The sequence below is a fragment of the Papio anubis genome, chromosome 9, assembly GCF_008728515.1.
Source record: "Papio anubis isolate 15944 chromosome 9, Panubis1.0, whole genome shotgun sequence".
Classification (NCBI taxonomy): Eukaryota; Metazoa; Chordata; class Mammalia; order Primates; family Cercopithecidae; genus Papio; species Papio anubis.
Genome location: NC_044984.1, coordinates 102,800,495 through 102,822,585, shown reverse-complemented (window position 1 = coordinate 102,822,585; position 22,091 = coordinate 102,800,495). Strand labels below are relative to the sequence as shown.

The following is a 22,091-nucleotide window of genomic DNA, read 5'->3' as shown; positions in this document are numbered from 1 at the left end:
GAGGGGTGCTTGCATACATAGATATTTGTGACACTGACTGGCAAGTGCTCTCCCACTCCTGTTCGTGCTCCACAAGCACCTCTAGTGAGTTCAGAGTGGTGATGTGGTGCGGAGAGCCTTGAATGTTCTTTAATGAAGAAAGTATATCCTTCTCAAACTTCATTTCTCAAATATCCCAAACTGCGGTTACTTTGTGTGACACACTTGATACGTGATTTGGAAACATCAATGTGTCATGGTAGCCCATTTAAGAACCAGAGCTTTAGCCCAGCTCTTTCATGGTACAAACGAGGAAACAGAACAAGTGAGGATTAGAACACTTGTGTCCTGATCTGGTCCAGTGCTTTTCACCTATCGTGATCATCGGATGAGTTCAGTTTGTCAGCTTTTAGGAGTCATAAGCAGGAGAACATTGCTAAAAGTCTTAAGATTTAAAAATGAGAGCTCTTATCTGTAATTGATTATTATCTTTGGCATGTAATTTGATAAATACAAAGCAGTTCACATCATGTACAAGAGTTTCTCACCAGATGCAGTGGCTCACACCTGTAATCCAGCACTTTGAGAGGCTGAGACAGGATGATCCTTTGAGCCCAGTAGTTTGAGACCAGACTGGGCAAGATGGTGAGACCCCCCCTTTACAAAAAATAAATTTAAAAAATGTAGCCGGGTGTGGTGGCGTGCGCTTGTAGTAGCAGCTACTCGAGAGGCTGAGGCGGGAGGATCACTTGAGCCCAGGAATTTGAGGCTGCAGTGATTCGTGATTGTGCCACGGCACTCCAGTCTGAGGAAGAGTGAGACCCTGTCTCAAAAAAAAAAAAAGAAGAGTTTCTCAAAGTCACTATTTTTCAACCTGGGGGTCACAATTGTAGCTCATAAATTTATTTTAGCTGAAACAGCCATTGCCACCTGAGCCATAATGTTTTTCAACTGCATGGGTCTGTTTTGGGCTCTCTCTTCAGTTTGTCTATCCTGTGCCAGTTCCACTGATTAACTTATTGCTAAGGCTTGCCATCTGGTAAGACAAATCCTCCTACCTGATTTTTTTTTTTCTTTCCCTGCAGGGTGTTTTGGCTCTTTCATATAAATTTTAGGATGATTTTGTCAAGGTCTATGAAAAACCCTGTTGGTTTTTTTATTTGAATTGCATTGAATTTATGGATTATTTAGGGGAGAATTGACGTCTTTGCCATAATGATTATTCTAACCCAGAATATGCATATAACTCCATTTGTCTAGGTATTGAATATTCTTTCTATTTTTGAGACATGGTCTTGCTCTGTTGCCCGGGCTGGAGTGCAGTGGCATGATCTCAGTGCACTGCAACCTCTGCCTGCTGGACTTAAGCGATCTTCTCACCTCATCCTCTTGAGTAGCTGGGACCACAGGCATGTGCTACCACTCAGCTAATTTTTTATAATTTTTGTAGAGACAGAGTTTTGCTGTGTTGCCCAGGCTGGTCTCGAACTCCTGGACTCAAGTGATCTGCCCAGCTTGACCTCCCAGAGTGCTGGGATTACAGGCGTGAGCCACCGCACCCAGCCAAGTCTTTAATATCTTTCAATCAAGTTTAAAAACATTTTGCCATACAGGTGTCACACATCTTTTGTTAGATGTATTTCTAGGTACTTTATGGTGTTCGATGTTTATGCTATCCTATTTAAAATTACATTTTAAAGCTTGCTGGTTTATAGAAATGTAATTTTTTTATTGCAAAAAACACATAACGTAAAATTTGCTATGTTATTCTTAAGTGTACAGTTCAGTAGTGTTAAGTATAGTCAAATTGTTGCGAAGCAGATCTCCAAAGTTTTCATTTGCATAGATGCAACTCTGTACCCATTAAACAGCTCTCCTTCCCCTTCCTTCCCAATCCGCTGGTAACTACCATTGTAGTTTTCTGTCTCTATGAATTTGACTAGATACTTCATATAAGTGGAATCATACAGTATTTGTCTCTTTGTATGTAATTGATTTTTATACATTGCTCTTATTGCTTGTCACCTTACTAATCTTGTTTATTATTTCCAAATGATTTGTTTGTAGATGAGTTTTAGTTTACTATACAGTGATATCATCTGACTATAATTACAGTTCTCATTCTTTTCTCTCTTTACGTTTCTTTTCCTTGTCTCATTGTTCCAACCCCAGACCTCCAGTACAGGGTTAAATAGAGGGTGATACTGGGTAGCTTTTTGTGTTTTTTTTTTTTTTTTTTTTGGAGTGAATTTCGCTCCACCCTTAGGCTGGAGTGCTGTGGCGGATCTCAGCTCACACCGCAAGCTCCGCCCTCCCGGGTTCCGCCATTCTCCTGCCTCAGCCTCCCGAGTAGCTGGGACTACAGAAAGAGCCATACCGTGCCGGCTGGATTTTTTATTTTTAGTAGAGAGCCGGGGTTTCACGTGTTAGCCAGGATGTCTCGATCTCTGAAACCTTGTGATCCAGCCCGTCTGTTTCCCAAAGTGCTGGGATTACAGGCTTGAGCCACCCGGCCCGGCTTTTGTGTTTAAAGGAATTTTTAATGTATTATCATTAGGAGTCATATTTATTGTAGATTTTTAAAATCAGGTTAAGGAAGTGTCTTTCTATTCCTAGTGTGCCAGTTCTTAATTTTGACTCATGAATGGATGTTTTAATCACATGCTTTTTCTTCATTGAGATAATCATATTTTTTTCCGTCAAATTTGATGGTGGAAAAAATTATACTGGATGATTTTGTAGTGTGAAAACACCCTTGCATTCCTGGGATAGACCCAATTTGGTCATTATGTATTGTTCTCTTTATACATTTCTGATTTTTAATTTAATTTAATTTAATTTTTATTTTTTATTTTATTTTTTATTATTATTATTTTTTGAGATGGAGTCTCGCTCTGTCACCCAGGCTGGAGCGCAATGGTGTGATCTCAGCTCACTGCAACCTCTGCCTCCCAGGTTCAAGTGATTCTCCTGCCTCAGCCTCCCGAGTAGCTGGGACTACAGGCATGTGCCACCACACCCAGCTAATTTTTTGTATTTTTTGGTAGAGATGGGGTTTCACCATGTTGGCCAGGCTGGTCTTGAACTCCTGACCTTGTGATCTGCCCGCTTCAGCCTCCCAAAGTGCTGGGATTACAGGTGTGAGCCACCACGCCTGGCCATCTTGATTTATTTAAAGTGATTTTTAGTGTAATTGCTTTGAATAGTTTTCTCAGTGGTTGCTTTGGGTGTTAAAATATACAGAGTTGACTTACATGGTATCAGTGTTTTACCACTTGAACGAAGTGTGGAAATCTTCCATTTCAGTTCTCTTTCCATCCCCACGTTTAAATAATACTGTGTTGGGTATCAGAAGTTCTTACAATGTTTGTTTCATTACATACGATTTAGAAAGCTCATGAAGAGAGGAGGATACTCATCTGTCATAGTTCCCGTATTTCTGCTCTTACTGTTGTTTTGTTCTTTCTTCCTTTTTGATGCTCTAGGATTCCTTCTTTTAACTTTTCTGTTCCAAGAACTTCCTTTAGCTATTCTTCAAGGGTTGGTCTGCTAGTGACATTCTTTTTGTTTTTCTTTGTCTCAGATATATGGTAACTTAAAATAATTTTAGTTTGAAAAGTTTCAAATGTACAAATAAAACTTTATGTACCTGTCACTCAGCATCAACAGATACCAACCTGCTGCCACTCTTGTTTCTCTAATATGGATTTCCATCTCTTTTTTTGGAGATAGGGTCTTGCTCTGTCACCCAGGCCCAGAGTGCAGTGGCGTGATCTCGGCTCGCTGCAACCTCTGTCTCCCAGGCTCAAGTGATCCACTTCAGCCTCCGAAGTAGCTGGGACCACAGGTGCATGCCACAATGTCCGGCTAATTTTTTGTATTTTTGGTAGAGATAGGGTTTGACTATGTTGCTGAGGCTGGTCTTGAACGCCTGAGCTCAAGCAGTCCACCTACCTTGGCCTCCCAAAGTGCTGGGATCACAGACGTGAGCCACCGTAACTGGCCTCCATCTTTTTTATTTAGTAAAATAAAAGAGGTCTTACAGTGTACCTCACATGTACTGAAGGATGTTATAAAATTACCTTTTTGGTTTTTAGTTTTTCTTAAAGACCAGTGTAATAGTAGAATTTTTAAAAATCGTTGGAAGACCTGGTATGAACTAGAAACAGTAGTGTTCTCATTTTATAGATGAGGAAATAGAGGCTTAGGAAAGTAAATAACTTACCTGAGGTCACATACTTTTTATTTGTTTCATTAGAATGCCTCCTTTATTTCCGAGAGAACCCTGATGTCTTCTAGCAGGAACTGTAACAGATTTGAGGGAGCTTTATGTTTGTTTCAAAAGCTTCTTTTATTGTTTTGTCTTCTGCCTGTGGGTACACGCTGGGTTGCTGTTTCAGTCGTTTTCTCAGATAGCACATTTATTTTGTTTGTGGCAGGTATGTGTGTAGTTACCAGTAGTGACAAAAGCTAAGTTACTTGATGATGGCATTTTAAATTTCAACTTGTTTCTTTTCCTGTTAGTTGTCTATCAACGTCTATGACTATAACTGCCACGTGGACTTGATCAGGCTGCTCCGGCTGGAAGGGGAGCTTACCAAGGTGAGGATGGCCCGCCAGAAGATGAGTGAGATCTTTCCCTTGACTGAAGGTAAGCTTCAGCAGTCAGGCTGCTTTTAGAAACAGAAACAAGGCTTGTATATTTGTTTCAATGTTGAAAGTGGGACATGCTCCTTGTAGAAAACCTGGAACATACAGTGTAGTAGAAAGAAGAAAACCCATCAGAGTTAGCTATTTTTAGTTTATTATCTTGTAGTTTTTTGCAAAATGTAGTTATGATCATATAACACGCATTTTGAATTCTGATTTTTTAATTATAACGTTATGGTAAACATTTGTAATGTAATTAAACTTGAATCCCATTTCTATTTCCCATTTCAGTATTTATGTATTTAATCCATTCTCTTGAAACCAGAAAATTGTAAATATATTTAAACTTTTACAGACAGCTTTTTATGTAAATGTTTCATACATTAATTGTTCCAGAATAGTTGGGCATTTAGGTTATTTCTACTTATTTGCGTATTAGAAACATAATTGCACTGAACAACTCTTTAGTTTAGTCTTCATGAATATTCATAAGTGATCTTTTGGGCAGTGCTTAGGACACTTTGGTCCTAGATCCCACTCTGCCCCTTTTCCCTTCTGCAAAGCATAACTGCTGAGTGTAGATGCTAGAGTCAGATGACCTAGATTCATTCCTGGCTACATCGTTTACTATCTGTGTGACCTTAAGCAGATTATGTAAACATTCTGAGACTCAGTTTTTCTAGCGGTTAAATGATGGCAACAGTAGTTTCTGCCTTGTAATGTATGACAGAATAGGATGAGCTATTCTACCTATAACACTTAACACATGCCTGGCATGTCGTAATCCTTAAATAGATGTCATTATTTTTAGTGTTACTATCACCAACCTTACAGGATTATGATAAAGACTGAATGAGAAAAGTGCTTTGCCAAATATGAAATGCCTAACAAGTGGAGGATGTTATGATTTTAGTGATTTGATCTTATTTGGAAGCATAAAACCTCCTATGTGCTTAGTTCAGGTTTTAAGAAGTGAATTTCTGGAACAATGCCAGGTTGTGTAAGATGGATGAAACATTTGCGTGCTGATGTTTCTTGGTAAAGTCCCTGCTCTCAGCCTCCCCTTTGGTATTAATGCGGGAAGTACTCTTGTCTCGTAGAGCTCTGGCTGGAGTGGCTGCACGACGAGATCAGCATGGCCCAGGACGGCCTGGACAGAGAGCATGTGTATGACCTCTTTGAGAAAGCTGTGAAGGATTACATTTGTAAGTTCCCGTGGACTTTTTTAGGGTATCTGAAAATGTCATGTAGATCAGTCTGCTGTTGAGGACTGTATTATGAGATGCTGCTACCCAGAAAAGGGAACTTTAGTCTAACAATTAGCAAGATTTAAGTTCAGTCGTCTTATCATTGTCTTTGTTCTTTAATTGAGGAAGTGTAGTTTTAAAATAAAAGTGGAAGAAGCGCTTGCAGTAAGGGAATGAGTACACTCACACTCAGGATGTACTGACAGAGCTTACATGGCATTTCCTGGTGATCTTTTATACATTAAATAGGGTTTTAGAGGTTTTGGACAAGATGCTTTAAAAAAAAAAAGATGAAAACATTAAAAGAAAACCTTTTTATTTTGAAGTAATTAAAGAGTCATAGGAAGTTGCAGTAGTAGTACAGAGAAGTCTTGTGTACTCACTTTACCCAGTTTCCTCCAATATCTTGTTTCTGTAGTACAAAATCAAAACCAGGAAATTGACCTTGGAACAATGGGAAAAAAAGACATTTTATTACATCTGTAGATTCATCTAACCACTGCTGCAGTCCAGATACAGAATCGTTCTGTCCCCACAGAGACCTCCCTTGTCTGCTGGTATTGACATCTTACCAGTGCAAGTGGAGTATAGAAGACTCACCTCCCTTTAAGTCTCTTTACTGTCCCCTGTATATAGTATAAGTGTCTTAAATATTTTCTGTATGTGAACTGGGGACCACATCAGACAATGCTGTGGACAAAATGCTATTAAAAAGCGTTTTAAGGCTGGGCGTGGTGGCTCACACCTGTAATCCCAGAACTTTGGGAGACCGAGGCTGGTGGTCACTTGACATTGGGAGCTCAAGACCAGCCTAGCCAACATGGCAAAACCCCGTCTCTGCTAAAAATACAAGAATTAGCCAGGCATGGTGGCACGTGCTTGTAATCTCAGCTACTCAGGAGGCTGAGGCAGGAGAATTGCTTGAACTGAGGAGGTGGAGGTTGCAGTGAGCTGAGGTTGTGCTACTACACTCCAGCCTGGGCAACAGAGTGAGATTCTGTCCCAGAAGAAAGCATTTTAAAGTCAGGCTTGGTAGCTTATGCCTGTAATCCCAGCAATTTGGGAGATCAAGGCAGGCAGCTAACTTGAGCCCAGGAGTTTGAAATCAGCCTGCCCAGCATGGGGAAACCCCATCTCCACTAAAAATACAATTAGCTGGGTGTGGTGGCATGTAGGCCTGTAATCCCAGCTACTCAGGTGGCTGAGGCATGAAAATTGCTTGAACCCAGGAGGCGGAGGTTGCAGTGGACCAAGATTGTGCCACTGTACTCCAGCCTGGGTGACAAAGTGAGACTCTGTCTCAGGAAAAAAAAAAAAAAAAGGCATTCTAAAAATTTCCCCTTTCAGACTGGGGGTGGTGGCTCACGCCTGTAATCCCAGAACTTCGGGAGGCTGAGGCAGGTGGATCTCGAGTTCAGGAGTTTGAGACCATCCTGGCTAACACAGTGAAACCCCATCTCTACTAAAAATACAAAAAACTAGCCAGGCGTGGTGGCACACACCTGTTGTCCCAGCTATTCGGGAGGCTGAGACAGGAGAATCGCTTGAACCCAGGAGGCGGAGGGTGCAGTGAGCCGAGATCATGCCTCTGCACTCTAGCCTGGGTGACAGAATGAGACTCTGTCTCAAAAATCAAACAAACAATTTCCCCTTTCAGATTTCATATCCTCTTCCTTGTTGATTTCCCACTGGGAGCAGTCCCTCTTGTGAGAAGCATTGCTGCTTACCATATAGACTGTTCTGAGATAGAGAATTTTTTGTGTATCTTTGCAAGCCAAAAAGAATTCACAATTTTTTGGTTTATAATCTGTATAATGAAAATAAGAGGTGTTTTATGAATATACAAGTATAGTATGTGTGTGTGTGTGTGTGTGTGTGTGTGTGTGTTTTCTTTTTTTTCTTTTTTGAGAGTCTCGCTCTCAGGCTGGAGGGCAGTGGTGTGATCTCGGCTCGCTGCAACCTCCCCCTCACCTGAGTTCAAGCGATTTTCCTGCCTCAGCCTCCCAAGTAGCTGGGACTACAGGTGCCTGCCACAACGCCCGGCTAATTTTTGTATTTTTAGTAGAGACGGGGTTTCACCATATTGGCCAGGCTGGTCTCGAACTCCTGATCTTGTGATCTTCCCGCCTCAGTCTCCCAAAATGCTGGGATTATAGGCGTGAGCCACTGCACCTGGCCAAATGTATTTTTAAAAACTATATCTGTACCTCTGCTCTGTGGCCCATGAGTCTTCTTTTAGAACCACTGATAATTTTAGCAGTGCATGGTGTTCCCATGATTTCTGATGATCCTGTTACCCACTTGTTTCTCTCTCACAGCCATTGTTAATAGCACCAGTTATCTTTTTCTGAGGATCTATGGTCTTCCCCAGACTGTAATGTTTTTTGGTCCTTTATGGTCATCTCTGCTGTTAGGCCTTCACTGTCATTTAGTGCTGCTGTCTGAGAACTTTTTTGATAGGCACATTTCTTTTGTTTTGCATCAGTTTTGATATTTGGGTATTTTATATCCCAAACTAATTGAACACTTCTTATTTTTAGGTCCTAACATTTGGCTAGAGTATGGCCAGTACTCAGTTGGTGGGATTGGTCAGAAAGGTGGCCTTGAGAAAGTTCGCTCCGTGTTTGAAAGGGCTCTCTCGTCTGTTGGTTTGCATATGACCAAAGGACTCGCCCTTTGGGAGGCTTACCGAGAGTTTGAAAGTGCGATCGTGGAAGCTGCTCGGGTGAGTCCCTGTGGTTGTCTCTGAACAGGCTGGGGCTGTCTTTGTAAGTCTCCTTGGAAGGATTATTTTGAAACACATGTCCAGGATGAATCTTACAGTTCATATAGTTAACAAAATGGTCTTTGCCAATCCCTTAGTGGTTGGGTGATAGATAACCTGTTTTTATACCCCTTCTAGCATTTGGTTCAATGTGTATGGAAGAGGTCGTATACATTTTTTTAGCTTGAACTGAAAATTTGTTGAGATATTTTTTTGAAGTAGAAAGAACCAGAGTTGGCCAAGTACGGTGGCTCATGCTTGTAATCCCAGCAGTTTGGGAGGCTGAGGCCAGATGATCTCTTGAGTTCAGGAGTGCAAGACCAGCCTGGGCAATATAGTGAGACCCCATCTCTACAAAACATAAAACATTAGCTGGGCGTGATGGCATATGCCTATGATCCTAGCTACTCAGGACTCTGAGGTGGGAGGATTGCATGAGCCTGGAGCATGAGGCTGTAGTGAGCTGTGATCACACCACCGCACTCCAGCCAGGGTGACAGTGAGAACCCTTCTCAAAAGAAAAAACAAAGAAAGAACCACAGTTTGTTATTTACTACTAATTTGCTTCTTTAGCCCGTAGCTGGCTTCCTTTCCCCTTTTGACCGGGAACAAACCTTTGATTCACAGCTTGAGAAAGTCCACAGTCTTTTCCGGCGACAGTTGGCGATCCCACTCTATGGTAAGAGAAACTGACATGTCAATAGCCAGCCCTCTATGGTTTTTAAAATACTTTGGGGGAACGACATGTAGTTAGACCTTTCCCACCATCCTGTGAGGCAGGTAAAGCTTGTGTTCTTACTGTCCTTGGATATTGTCTCTCGGGGTGAGGTCCTAGGTAAAAACATCTTGAATGTTAGTGCTTAAGAGGGTTGTGAGGGTCAGAAGCAGGACTGGAAGCCAGACTCCCTGACTCCTAGGTGAGAGCTCTTTTCTCCTTTGAGACCTAGCTGGAAAGGCAGAGATAGGGTCTCTGAAAGGAATAGTGAATGACACCGGTATTTTGGGGGGACACATCATTGAACAAGAGTTCCATTATAATCATTTTCTCTTCATAAGTAACCTCTTCCGTAACAGTAGGAATTTTGCGTGGGTTTAGATCATTCCTCTGTGGGAGGGATTTGGTTCAGAAGTGCAGTTGATTGGAAGTACTCATAAGTGAGTTTCTTGGGGGTTGGTAAAGAGTTTCCTTATTTGGTAAGTACATTTTGGCAATCTAAGCCTTTTGAGTCTTTGGAGCTGTGAGTGTGTGTGTGCTGGGAGGATTTTTCTGAGTATGGGAAGAGTTTGGCATGGCTGTTGTGTTTGTTCCCTAGACACGGGCATGTGTTGTACATACTCAGAACCTCTGGGCAACTTTACTGGAGCCCAGGTGTTATTTCTCTTCATGGTTTATTGGATTTAACACGTTATAAAGTAGTTGTCTAATCAAATGATTGAGTGTCATGCAGCAAAGGCTAGAGCTGAGCTGGCTTGCAGATTTCACTTCACCTACCAGTGTGAAACAGCCTAGCATAGTGATTAGAGTGTGAACTTGAGCCAGACTGCCTGGGTTCACAGCCTTGCTCTACCATTAACTGTAGACAAGCAGCTGAACCCTCTGCTTCAGTTTCCTCAACTGCAAAATGAGGATCACAATAGACTACTTTGTAGAGTGGAGCTGACTGAATGAGTTAATGGATGTGAAGTGTTAGAACATAGGCAACACTGGGTAAGTGTTGTTAAATTGTTGCTACTAGTGTCATTGACTGATTAATTAGCTGGGAGGGTTGCCTGGGACATTGTTTTGAGACAGATTCTACAGACAGGTTTGGGCTCAGCAGAAATCAAAATTTGATCAGTAAGAGCTGCCATGGCCACAGATGTGGGAGGGGCTAGTGGCACCTGAGTCTCATGGCTTAATCTGTGTTTGGGTTGATAAAGCCCAATGGCAACACCCACGGGGCTGAATCCATCTTTCAATAGATATGGAGGCCACATTTGCAGAGTATGAAGAATGGTCAGAAGACCCAGTACCAGAGTCGGTAATTCAGAACTATAACAAAGCACTACAGCAGCTGGAGAAATATAAACCCTATGAAGAAGCACTGGTAAGTGTTGGCTTTAGTAAACGTCTCTCTGCAAACCTTTCCCTGATGGATAGTTGCAAGTTAAACAGTATCTTTACAATGTTTTATTGTGAAATATATAGAGTGTATAAATGTATACATGCAGTTTACATACTAATAATAAAGTGAACATCCATGTACCTACCACCCAGGTTAAGAAATAGAACATTGCCAGTACCTTAGAAGTCTCCTATGTGCCCCTCTCCGATTGCCTCCTCCTCCCTCTCCCGAGAGGTAATCACTTTCCTGACTTTTGTGATAATCATTCCCTTGCTTTTCTTTATAGTTTTACAAGCTATGAAAGTATCCTTAATTAATATATTTAATTTTGCTTGCTTTTGAACTTTTATATATTGGAATCATGCTGTATATTTTATTTTCATTGAACATGCTTTTGGGTTTTACTCATGTTGCTAAGTATAGTTCCAGTACATTTGTTTTCACTGCTGTAAAGTTGTCTGTGTACTGCAATGTATTTATCTATGTTGCTGGATAGTTGGGTCATTTCCAGTTTTTTGCTAGGAGGAGGAGCAGTGCCACTCTGAATATTCTTGTGTGTGTCTCCTTGTACACCTGAAAAAGAGTTTCTCTAGAATACTTAGGAATGACTTTGCTGGATCATAGTGTGTTGTTAAAGTGTTTTCCAGGTTATCAGTTTGCACTGCTGTGAACATTATCTGAGAGTTCTTATTGCTTGTGCCAGTCTTGGATATTGGACATTCTTAAATTCTACTTAATTTGATGAATTTGAAATTGTAGTTTTAATTTGTATTTCCCTGGTTACTAATGAAGTTGAGCATCTTTTCACGTGGATTGGCCATTCAAGTTTTTGTGCGTGTTAAAGTCTTCAGCCTGGGCACAGTGGCTTATGCCTATAATTCCAGCACTTTGGGAGGCGAAGGCGGGAGGATTGCTGGAGCCCAGGAATTTGAGATCAGCCTGGGCAACGTAGCATGACCCTGTCTCTACAGAAGAAAAAAAAAATTAGTTGGGCTTGGTGGCACGTGTCTGTGTGTCTGTAGTCCCAGCTACTCCAGAGGTGAAGCCCAGGAGGTCAAGGCTGCAGTGAGCTGTAATCATGCCACTGCATTCTTGCCTGAGTGACAAAGCAAAACCCTGTTTCTTTAAAAAAATGTGTTTGGGCCGGGTGCAGTGGCTCACGCTTGTAATCCTAGGACTTGGGGAGCCCGAGGCAGGTGAATCACGAGGTCAGGAGTTTGAGACCAGCCTGGCCAACATAGTGAAACCCCGTCTCTACTAAAAATACAAAAAATTAGCTGGGCATGGTGGCTGGTGCCTGTAATCCCAGCTATTTGGGAGGCTGAGGCAGGGGAATCGCTTGAAGCTGGGAGGTGGATGTTGCTGTGAGCCGAGATCACACCACTGCACTCTAGCCTGAGCAACAGTGCGAGCCTCTGTCTCAAAAAAAAAAAAAAAAAGTCTTTGGCCCATTTCCCTTTTGATGTATCTTTTTTCTAATTGATTTGTGGGAGTGCTGAGTCTTAAGTCTTATTTTAGGCTGTATGTGTTGCAGATTTTCTCCCCAGTTTGTTGTTTGTCTTTTCACCTCCCCCCCAACCCACCGCCGATGGAGTTTTCGCTTTTTCACCCAGGCTGGAGTGAAGTGGCGTGATCTCGGCGCACTGCAACTCCCCCGCCCCCCCCCCCCCCCTTCCCCCGGTTCTCCCGCCTCAGCCTCCTTAGTAGCTGGGATTATAGGCCGTCGTCACCACGCCCGGCTAATTTTTGTGTTTTTAGTAGAGATGGGGTTTCGCCATGTTGGCCAGGCTGGTCTCATACTCCTGACCTCAGGTGATCCACCTGCCTCGGCCTCCCAAAGTGCTGGGATTATAGGCGGGAGCCACCGTGACGGCCTTTTCATTTTTTTTTTTTTTAATGGTGTTTTTTGATGAACAGTTCTTAGTGATAAATCCAATTAGATTAAAATTCTTTACCTTTTGGTTGTGCTTTTGTTGTGCTTATTTGAAAAATATTCCCTAGTTAACTCTAATTTCTTATAACAAGTTTATAGTTTTCTGTTTCATATTTAGGGCCTCATCCACCTGGAATTGATTTTTAAGTGGTATGAGACTGGGTCTGGTTTCATTTTTCCATATGGAGAACCAGTTATTCTAGTACTGAGTTTGATTATTCCTTCCTCCCCTCACTGATGTGCAGTGCCACATCTGTCATAGATTAGCTGTCCATGTATGTGTGGGTCTTTCTCCTGGATTTTCTATTCTGTCCCACTGGCTTACGTTACACTGTTGTAATGATGAGAGTTATAATGTTTTGCTCTTGGATAGGGTGAGTCCCATCCACCTTGTTCCTCTTCGAGAGTATCTTGGCTTTTTTTTTTTTTAGCCTTCAATGCTTCCATCAGATTTAGAATCAGCTTTTGTAGTTATATTTTTAAAATCTTTTTTTTTTTTTTTTTTAATTGGAATTGCATTGAACCTGGAGATCAGTTTGGGGAATTGGGGAAGAATTTACATGTTCCAATCTATGAACATAGTATAGGTTTCTGCTACTTACATCTTGTCTTTCTGTAAAGCTTTATAATAATATTATAAATTTGTCCAGTGTCTTCAACACGTGACCTTTAGAGTCCCCTGCGAGGGCGATTTGCTGGTAACAGATTTTCTCTGTTCAAAAAGGTCTTTACTTCCCTTCTTGAAAATTATTTTCTTAGGCTATAGAATTCTAGACCAACAACAACAACAAAAGAGTTCTGGACGGACAGTGTGTTCTCAGCAATTGATTGTATCTTTCTGTCTTCTGATGTCTGTTGTTGCTGTTCAGAAGTCAGCGGTTTGTATAAATCTTGCTTCTTCAGAGGTAGTCACTGTTTTTTCTCTGACTGCTTTTAAGATCTCATTGATTTGGTTTACTGTCCTCTAGTTTCATTGCAGTAGGTCCATGTGTGGACTGACTTGAGATTTTTTGGGCTTTTTGACTGTTTTTTCTATCTTTCTTTGCCAACAATAGAATTGTGAAGATCAAATTCTTAATGTATGTCAAGCCAGCAAAAGGTTAACATTTACTTAGCTTGCCACCCTCATTTAGATTTTGTCCTTAGTCCTTAGAATTTCTTGTTTCTTTGCCAGTTTGTTGATGAATTTTAAGAAGATATTATATTTAATTTAGTAGTTTTAGTTGTTTTGAATGGTACAGTGTGTCTGGGTAACTAATTCTTTCTCGTTACTAGAAATGGAGGCTGTGAAACATCCCCTTTCTGAGTACGGAGCCTGTGTGTTTTCTTACTCTTCTGCACTACTACTTCCTTTCTTTTTCATGTGTAAATGATTTGCATGTACCTGTTCTTCTCAAAACTCCAATCATTCAATTATGTCCTGGCCATCAGCAAAATATGCCTGAAGAGAAAACATGTCGAATAAGATTTTTTTCTAAAAAGAATTTGATCGTATGTCTTTGGATCATTAAACATTCAGCACAGCTGCCTCCATCTTCTGCATTTACCTACATTCTTCCAGGAACTGATATTTGGAATAAGAAACTTGAAATAGCATCAGGCACCACAATTTTCCAGTTTGGTTGTATTAACTCGACTCAGTAGCCCAAGAACATGACTTCTGGTTTGGAAGGGTGGTTAACAGTGGTCACTGGCAAAGGTGTTGCGTTGCTCTTTCACTCAGTTCACGATTGATGGTCCACTTAAATTCCCTGTGGTCTAGGAATGGATTTAGAAAAGGGTTTATGGAGCCTTTGTTATGACTGCCATGAACTGGCACTTTGGACCAGATGAGAAGACTCTTGTTCTGCTCAAGAAGTTGTGGAGGCCATAGTGGAGTGGTTCTGAGAGTGAGGATTTGGCGATTCGTAGTTACTGTAGCCAGTTTTGCCAAAATTTATTTTATTTGCAGATGTGTTGTGCTTCCTGCCAGTAACTCAATTCAACTTTAATACAATTTTCCTGTACTCCAGTTGCAGGCAGAGGCACCAAGGCTGTCAGAATATCAAGCATATATCGATTTTGAGATGAAAATTGGCGATCCTGCTCGCATTCAGTTGATCTTTGAGCGCGCCCTGGTCGAGAACTGCCTTGTCCCAGACTTATGGATCCGTTACAGTCAGTACCTAGTAAGATCACTGTTCTAATTTCATTTTATTTTTGCCAATTTATAATCTACTTAGAGTGCCAGGAGTTTGTTGCATATGGCCCTGCTCTTGCTTTTCCTCCATCCACTTTTTCTCCTCTTTGCCAACTCGTTTAGGAAGTTTTAGTGTTTCAAGTTATTTTAAAATGGTCACTAACTGTAAGTAAAATTAGCATATAGTCTGTGTTGAGGACTTAAATTGATATTTTTCTTTTAACTTTTTATTATGGAAAAAATGTAAACATATAAAAGTAGACAGATAAGTAAAATGAAACTTCCTGTACCCCTCACCCAGCTTCAGCAATTATTAACAATTATAGCTTTAGTTTACTTTGATCTGTAGTCTCACCTACTTGCCCCTTATGTGTTACTTTGAAGCAAATCCAGAAATGATATTTCATTGGTAAATATTTCAATATGTGTATATAAAATATTTCAGTGTATATGTATAAAAGGATCCAAATGAGGTCTATCCAGTAGGGTTGGCTGACGTCTCTTAAGGCTGTTTTAACCTATAAGTTGCTTCTGTCCTTTTCCTCCACTCGCCCTAGTGATTTTTTTTTTTTTTTGAGGAAACCCGGTCACAAGAGACGTTTATAAGGATATTTCTTTCATCACTTGGTTGTGCTGGCAATGTCTTGTTGATGGTGAATTCTTAATAAAGTTTAATTTCCTGATTCTGGAATTCTTTATCATAGGATCGACAACTGAAAGTAAAGGATTTGGTTTTATCTGTACATAACCGCGCTGTTAGAAACTGCCCCTGGACAGTTGCCTTATGGAGTCGGTACCTCTTGGCCATGGAGAGACATGGAGTTGATCATCAAGTAATTTCTGGTGCGGATGTTTTTGTGGGAGAACTTCTAAGCTATTTGTCCCAAGTGAGAAACAGAGAGCGGTGACAAAGTCATTACATCAATGTTACCTGGGGTTTTCTTTGGGATATGGAGTGTAGTGACAAAAAGGGCTCTGAGAGATGAACTGGTTATATTTGTGGCTTCTTTGAGCTTTTTAACATGCTAATGTTCATTGCATTTTCTAAGAAGTTGTAGTCTTTTCTCCAAACTTCCTTGACCTGGAACTCTTCTTGCAGGACGTCTTGTGAAAGAAGTTTTTTCTAGAACACAGTCTGTAGAGTGCTGCAGCACCTTCTCTCTTCAACATTCCTGTCTAGCTCATTTCATCCTGTTGCATCTATTAGTCTTTAAAGTCATGTAGTGTTTTATAGTCAGTAGAATGTAGTAACTTTATATTAGCTTCCATTTGAATTGGTAACAAATCCTGACTTTTTCTCCAACTCCAGTAACCTTCGAGAAAGCTTTGAATGCTGGCTTCATCCAGGCCACTGATTATGTGGAGATTTGGCAGGCATACCTTGATTACCTGAGGAGAAGGGTTGATTTCAAACAAGGTATTTAAGCGCATGTTTTTCACTTCAGAGCTGAACATGTTCTTAACACAACTTTTGGCGAGATGTCCCAGGTCCCCAGATAACATTGTGATTGGGCAAATGATGTAGACTAGGCATTGGTGACTTTTTCCCCCAGAAATTTTAGTGATTTCTATCTTTAACAAGTCATGCTGTGGATTGTAAGCAAGAGAGTAATGGTTTATACTGGCCTCTGCCAGCCTCTTTAGTCTTAGCTCTCATTTCTCTTTTCTGGTCTTTTTATTTATCCTAAATACTTCTTGAAATAAGACTGCTGTGTTTTAGAAAAATGTTTGTACCTCTGTGGGATCCTCTGCCCCTTCATGTCCCCCCCAAAACAGCCAGAAAACCCCTAACTTGTACTTGCACACTCATGTCAGCTGTCACCTCATACAGGTAGCCTTTAGCCATTCTTCTGTTTGCCTGTGTCACCCCAGCTGGGGGAGACTCCCCCCATACAGCACTCTGTGTTCACCTTTTTCACCATGCTGTCCATACTCTACTGTGTTCTAATTTCTTTCTCCCTGACTATGTGATGAGGGCAGGAACTGGCAATTTTATTTCTGTGTCCCTTGTATGATGCCAGGTACATAATGGGTCTCTGGGCAGTTTCAGCATAGGATAAAAAACAAAACAAACAAAGCCAGGCTATGTGGTTTCCTGAAGCCTTTTTTTGTACTTTCCACTAGACTCCAGTAAAGAGCTGGAGGAGTTGAGGGCCGCCTTTACTCGTGCCTTGGAGTATCTGAAGCAGGAGGTGGAAGAGCGTAAGTATGCCCCAGCCTGTGGTTTTGCCCAGTTGTATTTCCTGGTCTGTACTATTTCCTGGTTGATGTACCTTTCCAGCTAGAGGCTATTTGTCTCCAAGTTCCTTTCTAATTTTACTAATTCTGTGTTTGAAGGTTTCAATGAAAGTGGTGATCCAAGCTGCGTGATTATGCAGAACTGGGCTAGGATTGAGGTAAATGTTTTCGACAAATCTACCACTTTCACCCACCATTGTTGAATAGCTTCCTATTAAACCTTAATTAAAATTGAGTCAGAATCCCAAATAATGGGCTAAGCTCTATAAGGATTTATGTTATTTACCTAAGTAATGGTCTAGGCTCTACAAGGATTCATGTTATTTACCTAGCTTGACACATATATGTAAATAATGTTGGTGAAAATATTAGCTCCCAGCTACAAGTTGTGCAGTAAATGTTTAAATGCTAGGTATTCACTCGTTTACTTCCGCCTCTGCCTCTTTGCTTCATTTGTGAGAGCACAGTGAGCGTGTACTGTTTGTCAGCACTGTACTAGGTGCTGTGGAAATAAGAATTCCTGTGCTAGCAAGGCTTCTATCTAATGTAGAAGACAGATTATTTGGCAAGTAATTAGAGGATATGATCATTTGAATGTCATTACTGGGTCAGGGGCTCCAAGGTCAGTAAGACACGGAACCTGCCTTGATCAGCAGGTAGGATTGTAATAATTCTAATCATGTTTTCTCCTCTGAGGGAGCATCAGATAGAAGAAACTAACATTTGTCAGGTAGTTTCTATATGGGATGCTTATCTCTTAACCATTTTAAAGATGAGAAAACTGAGAATTACAGGTTGCGCAAGTCAGTTTGTAAGCATTAGTAGCAGAGTGTACATTTAATACTAGAGCAGCCTTTTTTTAAAAAAAATATTGTCTCTCAAACACTTGTAGTTAAGCTTGATAAAAATAAAAAACAAATGACTATCCAGTACTGTCGCGTAAGTACCGCGTGCTGTCTCTCTCAGTTCTCAGGAAACATAGGCAGATTAGCTTGTGGCTGCAGAAAGGCTCAAGTGTTTGGGCTGGGCCGTTTACCACTGGAGGGAGGCCTGGGGAATGCCCAGGGACATCTGTAACAGTAATAGTTGTGGGGTGCTTTTTATGTGTGTCTGTTGGAAGTATGTTGTATGATGGGTGTCGACATCATATGGTTCAGGTGTCCTAACAGCCTGCTGATGCACTTTAGGCTCGACTGTGCAATAACATGCAGAAAGCTCGGGAACTCTGGGATAGCATCATGACCAGAGGAAACGCCAAGTACGCCAACATGTGGCTAGAGTATTACAACCTGGAAAGGTAACTGATCGCGGGGTGGGGAGGGAGGCAGTGCTTGTCAGCTGTGCACCCGTCTTCACTCCTGGCGGACTCCTACCAGCTTGGACTAGCTCCTTGGAACTGGGCTGCCTTCTTTCATTCTGTCTCTTTCAGTAGTGGGTACATTTTTAATTTTTATCATATTTTGTGCCTGGAACTCTTATAGCTGTGCATTTCTTTTAATTTGTTTTTGTTTTGATTTTTGGGCATGATATTTTATTTGATCTTTTGGAGCTATTTATTTTTTATATTTGCTTTTATAGAAAAGTAGAAAATACTAAAAAGCTAAGAGAAAAAAAACTCAAATTACTGACCCAGTCATAACCATGACCCATTCTTTGAGACTTTTCTATGTTTAAATTTTTTTGTAATGAAAATGCAATTATAGCATACATGTGTTACAAGCCTTTAAAACTGTTTGAATGAAATAAGATATGCCTAACAATATTTATAACATGGGGAAAACATAAAGAATGTGACCAACTTTTCAGTCTGTCTTGAACATTGTTCATTGCATAACATTGCTACATTGCTGGGGGTTTTTTTGAATGTTTTTTCCCTATTTAAAAAACACTGTGTGCCCATATTAGTCAGAATGTTTACAAAAATACGTGATAGAAAGCGGCAGTTTCTTTTCTTTTTTGGGGGCAGGTGGGGAGTCACACTCTCACCCAGGCTGAAGTGCAGTGGCTCAGTCTCAGCTGCAACCTCGCCTCCTGGGTTTAAGCTGTTCTTCTGCCTCAGCCTCTTGAGTAGCTGGGATTACAGGTGTGCACCACCACACCTGGCTAATTTTTGTTTTTGTTTTTGTTTTTTTTTTAGAAGAGACAGTTTCACGATGTTGGTCATGCTGACCTCAAGTGATCCTCCCACCTTGGCCTCCCAAAGTGTAGGAATTACAGGCGTGAGCCACCGTATCTGGCTAAAAGTGACAGTTTCTTATAATCCCAACCCAGAGAAAACCACTGTTAAAGCTTGTTGAATATTCCTCTAGATCAGCAGTTCACAATTTTTTTGGTCTCAGGATCCGTTTTCCACTCTTAAAATTGGAGGATCCCAAAACACTTTTATGTATGTGAGTTATATCTATTGATATTTATAATTTATAAATTGAGAAATGTAAAAAACATTTTCATTCATTTAAATATAACAAATTATTTAACATTAATAACTTTTTTGAACAGTGACTGTTTTTCAGACTCCAAAATAATACAATGAGAAAAGTGGCATTGTTTCCTATTTTTGCAGATATATTTAGCCTGGCCTAGTAGAAGACAGCTAAATTCTCATGTCTGTTACCGATTCTGTCTGTTGTGATCTGTTGTTTTCATTGAAGAGTGTGATAAGAGGTTAGAAAAGAAAGGTATTTTAGAAGCATTTTCAGATAATTGTGGGTATTCTTCTTTCATACATTTTATAGCAAAACTTCAGTGTTGCATGTGGAATCTAAAACCATATTGACAGATTCTGTTACAGTAATACCCATTTATTTTATCTTTTACACGATGCCATAATTCTATGACATTATTTGGAAAAATCCCAATTCACTAAATCATGCAGCTCTTTCAAATGTTGGCGTATTTTCTTCTATAGTATTAAAAAATCGTATTTGTTCATATCTGTACTGATCTTAGTAGAAAAGTATTTTAAGTAGGAAGCTGTCAGACTTGTGGTGGCAGATACAAGTTTTCCAAAATTCTAATTTTCACTTGAAAGCTTGAATTCTATCACATACAACAAATACTGTCAGTGGTTTTCCCCAGAGTGGCAGCCTCACTTTGTAAATTTTCAAAAATGTCTGCCAAATACCCAGGTCTGAGTAACTGACCGTGGTTTGTCACTCAAGTTTTCTTTCAAGTAAAAATGGTGTCCTTGAAAAAAGTGACTTGATCAGCTTGCAACTCAAACGGTAATATGTTTTTTTTTTTTTTTTTTTGCAATAACCGTTGTACTTCAGTATGAGAAGGGCTTTAAGTGTATTTAGTATTTCATCACACAGTGCATTAAAAAGATTTCTGCTGCCTTGATTTGTGCTAAGGGCCACCATTACTTGTGCACTGTCTTGAAGATGTCAACACAGTGAAAAAGTCCAGTAATGTCTTGGTATTATTATTTATAAAAGGAGTTTTGACTTTGCAGGCTCCCTGAGAGGCTCTGGGAGAGCCTCAGGGGTACATGGATCCTACTTTGAGAACCAGTGCTCTGAACTTTTTTCTGAGTATCATAATATGTATATATAATTATGTATATTTAAAATGTTTTAAAAAATATACGAATACACTGCTTCATAACAGTTATGATTAACAGAATTGTTGTGTAGCTGTTGTGATTAGCAGTGTATAAAAAAGATCTGTTGGCGACCAGCCTGGCCAGTCTGGTGAAACCCTGTCTCTATTAAAAATACAAAAATTAGCTGGGTGTAGTGGTGGGCACCTGTAATCCCAGCTACTTGGGAGGCTGAAGCAGGAGAATTGCCCAAACCTGGGAGGCAGAGATTGGAGTGAGCCAAGATCGTGCCATTGCACTCCCACCTGGGTGACAAGAGCGAGACTCTGTCTCAAAAAAAAAAAAAAAAAAAAGATTTGACTCTGGGTATGAAATTTGACACTTCCCTGGATTCATGACTCTCCCCTCAGTAGGACTCCATAGTAAAATTTCCCTGGGGACTGTATCAAGTTACAGAGAGCTGTTGGACTCCCCCGCCATGTGCCACACATGTGAATGCTGTAAAGGCAGAATGGTGGTTGCAGATCACATTCTCAGGTATGCTTTCCAGTAGCCCCTGCATGGCTGAGGGAGAGAGTGCTTCAGGGAAATCCTTAGTAGGTGACTGTAGAGACTGTGGAAGGAGAAAGCATCGTGGATAGATCTGAAAGCTAAGGTCTTCTCAGAAGCTGGAGTTACTGAAGAGTGAGTTTCTACCTGGGAGAAGACGGCCTCTCCCTTTGAGTGCCTTCCACTTTGTGTCCTGGTGGCAGCAACTTTTTGTTTTCTGCCTTAGAGCGCATGGTGACACCCAGCACTGCCGGAAGGCCCTGCACCGGGCTGTCCAGTGCACCAGTGACTACCCAGAGCACGTCTGTGAAGTGTTACTCACCATGGAGAGGACAGAAGGTGGGACCCCCGGCTTTCTTCTGGCTTGGAGCCTAACCCATTTGCTGTTTGGTCTCAAGTAGGAGCATCTGGTTACAGTCTGGCGACAGACTGTGTTTACGCTGCCACCCCTTAAGTGGTGCCCTATGATTAGACTGTCACAAGTGTCCTGAAAATGAGTCCTCCTGCAGCTCTTCTCAAATTCTGCAGCTACCAGGAGGACTCTGTGATGTCACTGTAGCACAGAGTTCTAATTCTTTGTTGGGGGGACTGTGCGTTCGATGTTTAGCAGCATCCCTGGCTTCTAGCCCTGAAATGCCAGTAGCAACTTCCTCACTGCAACCAAACATGACAACCAGAAATGTCTGTTAACATTGCCAAATGTCTCTTGATGGGCAGGATCCCTCCTTTGAGAGCCACTGTGCTCTAGTACAACGTCTGTCCAACAGAGGACCTTGGAGAGGCAAATGGCTCAGTGTGTTCTTTGCATCCCTTGTTAAATTTCAGAGCCTTCAGATAGAAAAATAATATGAACTTATCTGTGGGTATTGGTCTGGATTTTGGGTATGGACCCCTCAGAACTGGGAA

At 41.0% G+C, this 22,091-nt stretch overlaps 1 protein-coding gene and 1 long non-coding RNA gene across 2 annotated transcripts in view; one reads left to right on the top strand and one right to left on the bottom strand.

Annotated features, from left to right (window-relative positions):
* SART3 (spliceosome associated factor 3, U4/U6 recycling protein) overlaps positions 1-22,091 on the top strand; it is a 35,289-nt gene that overhangs the window by 4,122 nt on the left and 9,076 nt on the right. The window contains exons 2-13 of the mRNA XM_003907107.5: positions 4,504-4,630; positions 5,730-5,834; positions 8,417-8,601; positions 9,268-9,319; positions 10,603-10,727; positions 14,691-14,846; positions 15,562-15,700; positions 16,167-16,274; positions 16,982-17,059; positions 17,195-17,253; positions 18,283-18,392; positions 21,412-21,524. Coding sequence (XP_003907156.1) covers positions 4,504-4,630; positions 5,730-5,834; positions 8,417-8,601; positions 9,268-9,319; positions 10,603-10,727; positions 14,691-14,846; positions 15,562-15,700; positions 16,167-16,274; positions 16,982-17,059; positions 17,195-17,253; positions 18,283-18,392; positions 21,412-21,524 — 1,357 coding nt within the window. The remainder of the gene's footprint in view (positions 1-4,503; positions 4,631-5,729; positions 5,835-8,416; positions 8,602-9,267; positions 9,320-10,602; positions 10,728-14,690; positions 14,847-15,561; positions 15,701-16,166; positions 16,275-16,981; positions 17,060-17,194; positions 17,254-18,282; positions 18,393-21,411; positions 21,525-22,091) is intronic.
* LOC108581117 lies at positions 4,636-21,595 on the bottom strand. The gene is made up of 3 exons (XR_001892972.1): positions 21,508-21,595; positions 6,260-6,320; positions 4,636-4,724 (listed from the first exon to the last, which is right to left on the bottom strand). It is a non-coding gene; the product is annotated as an uncharacterized LOC108581117 (long non-coding RNA).